The 11,795-nt window shown below is 60.6% G+C and overlaps 1 protein-coding gene across 1 annotated transcript; it reads right to left on the reverse strand.

Annotated features, from left to right (window-relative positions):
- Nucleotides 1–243: 243 nt before the first annotated feature.
- LOC306810485 (TBC1 domain family member 24-like) lies at nt 244–7,792 on the reverse strand. The gene is made up of 7 exons (XM_079323156.1): nt 7,620–7,792; nt 5,555–6,590; nt 4,801–4,959; nt 4,389–4,452; nt 3,022–3,117; nt 2,576–2,840; nt 244–1,780 (listed from the first exon to the last, which is right to left on the reverse strand). The coding sequence occupies exons 1-7, from the start codon at nt 7,720–7,722 to the stop codon at nt 1,635–1,637; spliced, it is 1,869 nt and encodes a 622-aa protein (XP_079179282.1). The 5' UTR covers nt 7,723–7,792; the 3' UTR covers nt 244–1,634.
- Between the last annotated feature and the right edge of the window lie 4,003 nt (nt 7,793–11,795).

The following is an 11,795-nucleotide window of genomic DNA, read 5'->3' on the forward strand; positions in this document are numbered from 1 at the left end:
GCCCCTTTCAGAGCACACAGGAGATGAAGTTTCCCTGGATTTCAGTAAAGACCCACAGTCAAAGGAAATGGGCTAAGGCGTGGCAAGGCTGGGGTGCCCTTGGCTGTAGGGTGAGGTGTTGAGGTGCCACAGGGACACAGGGTGAGGGGCTGGGGCGCTGGGGGGACATGGGGTGAGGGGTTGGGGTGTCATGGGGCTGTAGAGTGAGGGGCTGGGATGCTGTGAGGCCGTAGAGTGAGAGATTGGGGTGCCCTGCGGATGTAGGGTGAGTTGTTGAGGTGCTGAGGGGACATGGGATGAGGGGCTGGGGTGCTGACCCTCTGCAGGGAAGTGAGAGCAGGATACATATCTCTTTCTACCCCATCACACATGCCCTTCACCTCCTGACCCCGCTACTCCCCCACCGTGTCTTTGTGCTTGATTTTTTTTTAATTCTCCAAGAATTTTGAACTTTATTCAGCAATGGAATAAGAGGCAAGAAGAAAGGATCCCTTTCAGGGTCCCTTTCAGCACAGCAAAGGCCAGCAGAGCTCAGGCAGGGAGTGCTGTGAGTTCTGACAGCTCTGACAGGAGGCCGCAAAGAGCACACAGAAACCATGGAATCATGGAAAGGTTTGGGTCAGGGGGAACCCCAAAGCCCACCCAGCGCCACCCCTGCCATGGCAGGGACTCCTCCCACTGTCCCAGCTGCTCCAGCCCCAGTGTCCAACCTGGCCTTGGGCACTGCCAGGGATCCAGGGGCAGCCACAGCTGCTCTGGGCACCCTGTGCCAGGGCCTGCACACCCTCACAGGGAACAATTCCTGCCCAATATCCCATCCAGCCCTGCTCTCTGGCAGTGGGAGCCATTTCCAGTGTCCTGTCTCATTCCACATTAAAATAGTCCATCCCAGTGATCCACTGGGGAATCTCCTCGGTGTCCAGCCCTGCAGCCCCACACCAGCCCTGGGATGGGGACAGGGCAAAGGCTCAGCCCCAACCGTGGGGTCCCCCCCGGGCTGTGGCTGCACCCCACAAACCCCAGGCAGGGCTTTGCCACCACCGGCAGCGTTTCCAGCCAGGAACGAGCAGAGTCTCTCCGGTGCTGGTGGATCCCGGGCAGCCCTGGATCCCCAGGGGGCTGCAGAGCTCCGTGGATCGTTGAAGGGCTGTGCTGGGCTTGGGGCGGGGGGGGAGCGGATCTGAGAGTGTTTCTGGTGAGCTCTGGAGCCCGGTGTGGGGCTTTGCCTGGGCTCCGAATTCCCACAAAATCTGCCCGTGCTGTCACTGCTTTGCTGAGCCCCACGTTGCAGACAGGCCAGGGAGGTGGGAGAAACTCCAGACTGGCTGCCCTCCCCTCCAGCACCCCAAACTGGGACAGACTGGGTGGAGTGGGCCGGGTCCGAACCGTGGGAGGAGACCTCGGATGTCCCCAAGGGCAGCGCCCGCAGCCCCGGTGCTGGCACTGCCCCGCCCTCTCTGCACAGCCCCACGAGGGCCGATCCGATCCGGTCTGTGCCGATCCGATCCCGTCTGACCGCGGAGGGGACAATGCAGAGTAGAGCTGCCGCACGGGTGGCCACAGCCCGGCGGGGGTGGCAACGTGGGGAGGGTCCCCGTGCCCGTGGTGGCACACGAGGGGTGTCCCCACGGGAACTACGCGCTTTGGAAGCCCCACACTTCCAAGAGCTGCACCTGAAAGTTCTCCTGGCAGAGCGGGGGGTTGTCGAAGGTCTCGCAGCGCTCCGTGTGTCCCCAGAGCAGGCTGGCGTCCAGGGACAGCGCTTGGCCTCCCCCTCCACCTGCAAGGGCGAGCGCAGGTCGGGCCCGGCTGCCGCGGCCCCTCGCTCTCTGTCCCCGTCCCCCCGGCCCCCTCCTGCTGCTCCTGCGGGGGCTCCTGACTGCCAAGGGACGCTCCGGCCCGGGCTGCGAGCCTCGCCGGGATTGGGCTGTGGGGCTCCCCTGGGGGCTCGGAAGGGTCCCTGGGCTGGAGGAAGGGGGGCTGCCCTCGCCCCCCGGACCTGAGCCGAGATCCCCAGCCCGGAGCTCTCTGGGGAAAACTCGGGATTTAACCCGGAGCGGGCCCTGCCCAGCGCGGCAGCGGCGGGCGGTGGATGCCGCCCTGGGGGCACCTGGGGAGGTACCGACAGCAATCCCATGCACGGGTATCGATCCTCCTTATCGATAGCAATCCCCCTTATTGATACCAATCCCCCTTATAGATAACGATCCTGTTCACGGGTATCCTCCTTAGCGATACCGATCCCTTTCACAGGTATCGATCCCAATTATCGATACCAATCCGCCTTATCGATACCGATGCCGTTCACGGGTATCGATCCTCCTTATCGATACTGATCCCTTTCACAATTATCGTTCCCCCTTATCGATACAGTCCCGTTCACGGACATCAATCCCTCTTATTGATACCGATCCCTTTCATGGGTGTAGATCTCCCTTATCGATACCAAATCCCCCTTATCGATAACGATCCCGTTCACGGATATCAATCCCCCTTACTGATACCGACCCCCCTTACTGATAACGATCCCTATTATCGATACCGAACCCCCCTTATCGATACCGACCCCCCTTACCGATAACGATGCCGTCCCGGGAGCCGGACATGAACATGGAGGCAGTTTTGGAGGGCAGGAGGAAGTGTCTGACGGCCAGGAACGGGGACAGGCGGCCTTTCCTCTGCGGCGGGGGCACGGCCAGGTGGTTGGGGCTGGAGCTGCGGCTGTCCCGGGAGGGGCCGAGCCGGGGCTCGGCGGCGGGGCAAGGCGAGCGCGGCACGGCCTTGGCCAGCTCCGGCTTCTTGATGAACACCCACTCGTACCTCTCTGCCTCGGGGCGCACCTGGGCGGCGGGACACACCCGTGAGCCCTGCGGCACCTCGCTCCGCTGCGGGGAGATGCTGCTGCCGCTGGGGGCTGGGGCCAAGTGCTGCGTCCAGGTCTGGACCTGGAGCAGGGAAGGGACAGGGTGTCCTGGCAGGGCAGCAATGAAGGGACAGACTCGGCCATAATCCGTGACTTACAGTGAACACGAAGCACTCCCCTGTCCCAAAAAAGCCCGACGTGGCTCCATTCTTATTCCTTTCGCTCCAGTCAGAGGAGAGAAACGCCCCACACACCTTGGGAGAGAGCACAGGGACCGTCAGGGGACGGCCGGGAGCAGAGCAGCCCCGGGAGCGCCGGGCACCGCCCCGGGCTCAGCAGGGCAGGGGCTCTGCCCCATCCCCTGGGGAATCAGAGCCCCAAATCCTGCTGTGCCAGCTCCATCCTGAACTGAGCAATGCCAGAGCCCCAAATCCTGCTGTGCCAGCTCCATCCTGCACTGAGCAATCCCAGAGCCCCAAGTCCTGCTGTGCCAGCTCCATCCTGCACTGCCCACCCCTGGTGCCCTGCACTGAACAATCCCACACACAAATCCTGCTGTGCCAGCTCCATCCTGCACTGCCCACCCCTGGTGCCCTGCACTGAGCAATGCCAGAGCCCCAAATCCTGCTGTGCCAGCTCCATCCTGCACTGAGCAATGCCAGAGCCCCAAATCCTGCTGTGCCAGCTCCATCCTGCACTGCCCACCCCTGGTGCCCTGCACTGAGCCCACCCAGCCTCGGTGCCCAAGGCTGATCCTGCTATGGACACCCCTGACCTGACCATGGCTGCAGGGCCCTGCTGAGGGCTGGGAGCTCCTCCTGCCCATCCTTGGCACAGCCAAGGGATAACAGGAGCTAAGATCTGTAGGAAACAAGGTTTTCTAGGTCACCTGTCCTTGTCTGCACGAGGCTCTGGGGTGGCAGGTGTTTATCTCCACCCCACCCTGAATGTCAGCCTAGGGACATCAGCACTGCTGGTCAGTAAAACTTTGGGAGGCCTGAACAATTCACAGAACTCCCTCCACTGTGGGATGGAGAGTGGAGAGATTAATTAGGGGTTTATGAAGCACTCAGAGTCCCTGGGAAGAGCCCTGGCTCAGGGGCCTTTGCAGTTATTCCACAGCTTTCAGTAGGAACTGTCCCTTATTTCTCCTCCATTTCCCTTGTGTGGCTGCTCGTGCAATCAGGACAGAACCTGGCCTTCAGTGCTTTGACAGCAAGTCCTAGCTCAGACAAAGCATCTGCTGACTTCAGGAGAGCCTGCTCAGCCAGGACCCACGAGTCAGTCTGTATTTGCAATTAAAGTCTCACTGGTGGCCCCTCTCCCCCTCGCCCACTTCTCTTGTTCCCCCTGCACCCCGGGCTGAGGTGTGTGCTGGTGGCCAGAGGTGCAGTTTGTTCTGTCCTGGGAGCTGGGACAGGCCCGGGGCGGGGCAGGACAGGGACCACACAGCCCGTGGGTGCTCCAAGAGCCTGTGGGGTCACACACCCTGTCCCCTCCCCAGCTCTGACTGGGAAACGCTCACCTCCCCCTCGGTGGTTTTGATGAGCAGCACCGTGGGTTCGTAGCCTTCACAGCACGTGTAGAACCTGCAGAGATGGACAAGGGGTGGGCTCGGGGGGAGCTGGAGCCTGGGCAGGGTGTGCTGGCTGTCCCTGGCCGCTCCCAGCGTGCCTGGCACAGTGTGGCACACGGGGACATCCCTGCCTGGCACATCCCCAGGCTCTGCGTGCCCTGGGCAGTGCCCGGGTGTTGGTGGCCATCGAGCCCCGCCTCTGCCCTCTCCCGTAAGCCGCACTCAGGACCTGAATCGAGCCGGGAGGGGCCCCAGCAGCCCCAGAGGAGCCCCAGGCCACTCGCGCTGCTCCTTTCTCCACCACGAGCCCCACCCGGGTTCCCCGTGCCCGACCCCCGCCCCGCTGGCAGTGGGGCTTCACCTCTGCAGGCTGCAGCCGTCCTCGGAGGTGGAGAAGAGCAGCAGCGGCGGGAAGAGCGAGAAGCGCTCGGGGATCCAGGACCAGACGAGGCGCATCTCCTGCGCCGTGACCGTGCTGGAGCTGAAGTTCTGCATGTCCACAGCCAGGTGGAAGGACGGCCTGCGAGGGGAGGGACATCAGGCCGGACTGCGGAGCCCCTCTGCTCTTCGGGGCACAGCCCCCTGCAGTAGCTCCTGTCCTGCTCTCTTCACCGTGAGCAAACATCCCTGTCTCTGGCTGTGCCCTATCCCCTGATGAGTCCCCAGCTCTGGCTGTGCCCTGTCCCCTGACAGGTCCCAGCCCTGGCTGTGCCCTGTCCCCTCACAGGGTCACCAGCTCTGCCTGTGCCCTGTCCCCTGATGAGTCCCCGGCTCTGGCTGTGCTCTGTCCCCTGACAGGGTCCCCAGCCCTGGCTGTGCCCTGTCCCCTCACAAGGTCCCCAGCTCTGGCTGTGCCCTGTCCCCTCACAGGGTCCCCAGCCCTGGCTGTGCCCTGTCCCCTGATGAGTCCCCGGCTCTGGCTGTGCCCTGTCCCCTCACAGGGTCCCCAGCTCTGGCTGTGCCCTGTCCTCCCACAGGGTCCCCCAGGGGCTGGGGCGACCCAGCCCAGCCCCAGAGCTGTGGAAGGTGCCTGCAGCTCCCCCGAGTGCTCTCCACAGGAGCTCCCATTTTGATTGCTCAGCCCCCAGAGCTGGGGAACGCAGAGCTCTGCTCACCTTCTCTGCACCACGGTGATGCCCCTCTCCATCAGCGCCTTCCTGTTGGCCATCTGCAGGAGCCAGATCTCCTTGCGGGAGAAGAGGCGGATGCCGAAGGCTCTCTCCAGGAGTTTGTCCACAGTGACGTGCTGGGCGATGTTCCTCACGAAATCCTGCAGCTCCGCCTTGATGTCGGAGCCCTGCAGGCCGGCCGGGGCCAGCGAGAGGCGGAACTGCTTCAGCAGGGCCAGGGCGATGCGGTACAGCACCTTCTGGCCCTCCAGCAGGAACACGTCCAGCACCCGCACGGCGTAGCCGAAGGGCAGCCCGGGGAAGAGCCACGACAGCCACTCCGAGTAGACCTCGAGCACGTTGTCGGCGGCGCTGGCTATGAGCTTGTGGGCTGCCGGGCAGTGCTTGTTGGCCAGGTCCCCGAAGGTCATGCAGGAGGCCTGGTGGGCCAGGAAGGATTGGTCGATGTAGCCGGCGTGGGGAGCGTTGCTGGCGATGAGGCGAGAGACGCTCTCGAAGCACTGCGCCTCGTCCTCGCTGTAGTGCAGCAGCAGCGCCGCCAGCGCGGGCAGCAGCGGGCTATGCGTGATGTCGGGGAACAGGGCGCCCACGCAGATGAGGATCTTCTTCAGGGCCGTGACCCCGTGCGGGTTGAGGCAGTAGGTGGGCATGGGGCAGCCCTCCAGGAACTCGGGCAGAGGGTGGCAGCTCACGCTGGGCTTCCCGAAGAGCCGGGCGGCCACGTCCCTGTAGACGAGCGCGTCGGGGGTGACGAGGCGGCAGGAGACGCGCTGGATGAGGCGCGGGTAGAGCCGGGCCCGGCCCGCGGGGCTCCAGCCCCAGCAGCCTTCCCTCGCCAGCCGCTTCAGCTCCTTCGGGGGCCGCTCTAGCACGTCCCGCGGCACCTGCGCCGCCTGCTGCGGCTCCGGCATCTTGTCCCAGTCCACGAACTGCCCGCAGCCCAGGCACGAGGAGGTGTCGATGTCCCAGGTGTCAGCCTCGGACGTGACCACGATGGTGACCGGGGACGAGCCAAGCACCTCTGTAGGACAAAGAGCTTTTATTGAACACCTTTCGCCGCCCACCAGCAGCGTTTCACCCTGGCTGGGGGCGCTCTGAAGTCTCCCCGCCACGTCCCGGGTTTCTCTGCTCTCCCCTAGAAAGGGAAGGGTTTCAGTCTTTGCCCTCTCCCGCTCCCATCAGCTCAGGCCCTGGAGAAGTGTGGGGCCCGGTCCCAGCTGGCTGTCAGGGTTTATTCCGCACCGTGAGGGGCTTTCCAGCCCTCCAGAAGCTCCCGGCCCGAGACAGGGCTCGGGCAGCCGCCAGCCGGCGCTGGGAAGAGCAGAGTCTGAGCTCCTCCTAGAGAGACGGGAGCGGCATTTCCTGGGGCTGCGGGAGAGCTCGGCCCGAGCGACCCCCGCACGGGGCACGGGAGCTGTTCCCGCGTGGGTGAGCTCTGCTGGGCGCTGAGTACCGGGCAGGGATCAAGGCAATTAGCGCACTCATTCACTCTTGGGTGGTTTATCGTGGCTGTGCTCAGTTGCTGGAGAGTTCAAGGATGGATTCTCACTGAGCCAGGGGGACACGGGGGGACAGCACATGGCGGCTCATCGGGACGGTCCTGACGCCCGGGCTGGGTCCGGCTCTGGCTCTGGCTTTCCAGCTCAGTTTGGCGCTTGCCCAAGGCCAGCAGGAGCAGCGGGTCGGGCTCAGGCTGGTTCAGGGCTCAGGTGGTGGATGCGGTGCCTCGGCCTGACTCCCTGTGCTGGACACAGCCTGACCCCAGCACAGTCACGGGGGCTTCTGGCCACAGAAACCAGGCTGAGACAACACCGCGGGAGAATCAGGGGCTGTTTGCTCCCCGCGCTCCCCAAATTCACCTCGTCCTCTCCCCAGGGTGCCGCCCTGCCAGGGTACCGAGCAGCATCAGCCCGAGCCCACCCGACCGCGGGTGCCCCAGCCCGGGTGCCGACTGGAGGCCCCAGCTCGGGGCAGGAGTTTGGGTCTGCCCCAGCTCCTCTGCTCCGCCGGCCGTGTCCCGGCTCGGGCGGGCCCCGCTCGGCGCACTCACCTTGCCCGGTGCCCGTGTCGTCGCCTGCGGCCGGCTCGGCCATGGGGAAAGCGGCGGCCGCGCCCCCGGGGGAGCGGGGCAGGCTGAGCCCCACCTGCAGCATGTGCCGGCTCAGTCACCCCTGCGGGTCCGCTCCGGCCCCGGCACCTGCCCGCGCTTTAAAGGTGAGGGCCGGCCCCGGCCCCGGCGTTTATTTGGGGTAAATACAGCCAGGGGTGGAGCAGCTCCGCGCCCGCATCGCCCCTTCCTGCCCCAGTTCCGCCGAGCCCGGCTGGGGGGCTGTAAATACCCCGTGGGCTGAGATAACATCAACCAGCAACACGAGCAGTAAATGAATCCTTTATTTTGCCCAGGATAACCTTGGTGTTCCCGCTCTTGAGCTCGCTCCCTGCGCAGCGCCCGGGACAGGAGGTGCCGGGGGCTGGGGCGGGCGGGGGCTCTGGCCATGGCCCGGCCTTGAGCGGGGTTGGCAGCATCTTAACATTTTAAAGGCTTTTTATTTGCCTTTAAAATCGGATTGTTTCTGTTGAGATAAGAGCAGCCGCAGGTTGTTCCTGACCTGCACCTGCAGCACCTCCCTGAGCATCCGCTGGCACCACGGCCCTGCGGCATCTCCCGAGCACGGCTCCGTCCTTAAAGACCTTCTCCTTTTCCTCACCTTCTCCGTGCTGTGCCAAACTCCTCGGGATCAGCTCAGCTGTCCCGTCACCCCTCCCCGCCTTTGTCCCTGGAGGGGGGGGCGAGGCTCAGCAAAGACCCCCGGGCTGTGCCGGGTGGGAGGGGGCGAGGGGGTCTCCCAGTGGGTGTTATCCTTATCTCCTTATCCACCGCGGAGCCTGGCATGGCTCTGCTCCACAGGCTGCTCCCGAAGGGGCAGTGACAGTCCCAGCCCCGCTCCTGGGCCCGGGGTGTCCCCACACCGCACTCGCTCTGCTCCCGGTGCCAAGGGGCCGCTCGTTCTCTCTGCAGCTCTAAGCCTTTGCCCAGCTCTGGCAGCAGCTGCTCCCGCTGCCTTTCCCGGACCTTTTCGGCCGCCTCATCCTCATTTGCCTTGCCCAGGACAGCGGCCGCCTCTTCCTGCCAGCGCCACGGTCTCTGAAACCTCCGGCACACGCTCCGGAGATGGCGATGGGAGTGAATTAGGGACAGGACGTAAGGAAATGTCGCTTCGTGCGTTTTTAATGGCGAAATATTAAATATGTAGGGGCCGTGGGGCTCCGGCTGAGCAGCGCAGCCCAAGGCCATGAATGTTTGATGGCCACGGCAGCGGGAGCATCTCCGGATGTGCGGAGAAACGGGCCGGGACACAGAGCCCAGCCCGGGAAAGCACAACGGGAATGAGCCCTGGGAATGGGGGAGCACAGCGGGATGAGCCCTGGGAATGGGGGAGCACAAAGGGATCAGCCCTGGGAATGGGGGAGCACAGGGGGATGAGCCCTGGGAATGGGGGAGCACAAAGGGATCAGCCCTGGGAATGGGGGAGCACATCGGGGATGAACCCTGGGAATGGGAACGTGCTGACAAGGATGTCTCGTTATCATTATCAATATCATTATCACTATTGTTATCATTGTGCTCCAGGCAGGGAAGGGGTTCAACGGGGTTTGGGGCTGAGGTTTTGGATGGGGGTTCTCAGGAACCCCAAATCAGTTGGGATTTGAGAGCAGTATTTTCACTGGCTTTGAAGTGTTTGGAGGTGCAGATTAAATTCCTGCTTTCAGGATGGTGAAGTATCAGAATTGTGCAGATACACCTCAACAACAGGAGACCAATAAAAAGATTGCTGTTCATCTGTCTGTATTTATAGAGGGCAAAGTGCTCACCTGCCATCAGTGCCACCTCTGAGGAGTCCAAACCCCAGGGAAACGTGGGGTTGGTGTTGGAGCCTTTCTGGGGCTGGAACTCTCCCAGGTTGTGTTTTATGGAAACATTGCACGGGTGACTGACTTCTCCATAAAATCATTTGTCCCATGCCCTGTGTTTTCCAGCTTCCTTTAATCCATTAAGAGGTAAAGGGCAGTGTTTGATTCTACTCTAAACAAGTTTCCAACAAGGAGAGAGGTGTTTTCATAACAAAAGTGCCTGTTGAGAAATCCACAGCTGAGCAGTCGCGTGTCCTGTGCTCCTGAAGTAACGAAGGAAAATGGCTTTGTACAATATTGGCCTTTTAGAGAGAATGTAAACAGGTTTTTATTTTTATAGCATTTTGCAATTAGCATACTGAAAAGCTTCTTGCTTGTTGCTGAGCCAAAAATAGAGCATAAAATCTAAAATAGAACAAAAAACCCTGTAGGAAAAGATTAGAATCTTAGCACCTACCATCTGTGAACTTTGCTCCATTGAGCTGATCTTAAAACTTTCACTGATTTCTGTTTGGGTTTTTTTGTTTGTTTGTTTGTTTGTTTGTTTTCTGTAATAGAAGTAAAATCTTTTGTTCTTCCCCTGTAGTGGGAGCCAGCAGTGGGGACTGTGTTCAGTGACTTTCTTGTGTCCCCTTTGTGCATTTCTGGGTCAGTTAAATGCAGTGTTCTCCATGTGGACATTTTTGGGACTGGTGGGAGCCACACAGGTTCTGTGTCCATAATACACAAACTGTGTTGGGCACAGACTTGGAATAACTCTGTTTTTCCTTTTGTATATTTAAAGCACCCGATGAGGTAATTCCCAGAGGGAGAGAGAGAGAAGGAAAGGGATGGCAACATCCTCAGCTGGTAGCCAGCTATGGACAGCAAAGGGACTCTGCCATTTCCTCCTGCAGGGTGAATTCCCTTCTCAATTGTCCCTGTGGGTCTGGTCTTCACGGGTACAGGCAGAGACAACTCAGGCTCTGAATTCTTTGCCAGGAAATCCAACTTTGCTCTTTTGTCTGAGCCTGGGCTGTGTGTGGGTCTGTGTGTAGGGAAAAGGCTTGGAAGGGGCTTGGAAGGAGCTTGGAGGGATCTTGGAAGGAATCTGGCAGGAGCTTGGAAGGAGTCTGGAAGGATCCTGGCAGGACCCTGGCAGGAGATTTAGAAGGACCCTGGCAGGATCCTGGCAGGAATTTTAGAAGGAGTCTGGAAGGACCCTGGCAGGAGTTTTAGAAGGAGTCTGGAAGGATCCTGGCAGGAGTTTTAGTAGGACCCTGGCAGGAGTTTTAGAAGGACCCTGGGCAGGACCCTGGCAGGAGCTGGTGTCAGGCACAGAGCCCCCAGGGTCTGCAGGGCTCAGCTGCCCCTCCCAGCTCAGGGTCCCTCTGAAATCCTTGCAGGGTCCTGGCCCAGCTTTGGGATTCCAGAGGTGGCAGAGCCCAGCCTGGAATGTGCTGCAGCTGACACTCAGCTTTTCCCTGCATTAGAAAAATCAGCACCTGGAGTTTGATGAAGCTGAGCAGTGACACTTGCCTGGCTTGTGCTGCTTTTCCATATCTAATCCAGCCCTGATGTGACAGCCCACAGTGCCCAGGTCCTGTTCTTGCCAGCAGCCCTTCCTTTCATTAACCTTCCTGCACCACTGATCACATATTTATTGTCCCAGGACCTGGGGCTGGGAGGTTCTCCCTGGAATTAAGCTGGTTTATGTTTGGTCACCACTCAGTGAGTTTTACATCCTTTGAAAGCTGCTCTGAAGCTGTTTCTGGGATGCAGGGCTGTGCTTTAACGCTCTCAGGGTTGATCCCAAGTGACAAGTGTGAGCAGGAGGCTCCATGGCTTGGGGACACATTCCTGCCCCTTCCGGCCCTAATTAAGGTGCCACTGGGATTTTCCAGGGAAAGCTTGTGCTGCTTGCATGGCTCCCCTTGAGCAGGGCCAGTTCCATTTCCTTTAATTGGGTTTTAATAACAATTCCAGTATCTTCTGCCCCCTTTTCTCCTTGGGAGAGATCTGTGCAGGTTGTTAGAACAGGGGCTTTAGTGGGGCAGGATTGCCAGGGTTTCATTCCCTTCCAAAGGCAGGGGTGGGAAAGCAACCAGGAATGTTGACTTTCTGGATTTGTAGGGAATCTTACATAGAAACAAGGAGAGGTGTGGAAGGAAGGCTCTGGCATTTGATAGAAGGATTAATCATCAGGGAAAGGCTGATTGTGGTGTGCATTTTGAGAGCTTGAGGGAGAAAGTCAGACTTGAGAAATAAAATAAGGCCTAGAGCACCAGGCAGGCTCTGGTGCTCAGGGTGGTTAAGGGACATGCTGTGATTTAAA

Source organism: Erithacus rubecula, assembly GCF_903797595.1.
Source record: "Erithacus rubecula genome assembly, chromosome: 20".
Taxonomy (NCBI): domain Eukaryota; kingdom Metazoa; phylum Chordata; class Aves; order Passeriformes; family Muscicapidae; genus Erithacus; species Erithacus rubecula.

Bases quoted from the DNA above. Each gene is read 5' to 3' on its own strand.
- LOC306810485 (XM_079323156.1), bottom strand. From the start codon at position 7,722: ATGCTGCAGGTGGGGCTCAGCCTGCCCCGCTCCCCCGGGGGCGCGGCC. The intron at 4,453-4,800 runs GTGAAGCCCCAC...CCATCTCTGCAG, and splicing joins GACGGCTGCAGCCTGCAGAG to GTTCTACACGTGCTGTGAAG. The intron at 3,118-4,388 runs GTGAGCGTTTCC...CTCTCTCCCAAG, and splicing joins TCAAAACCACCGAGGGGGAG to GTGTGTGGGGCGTTTCTCTC.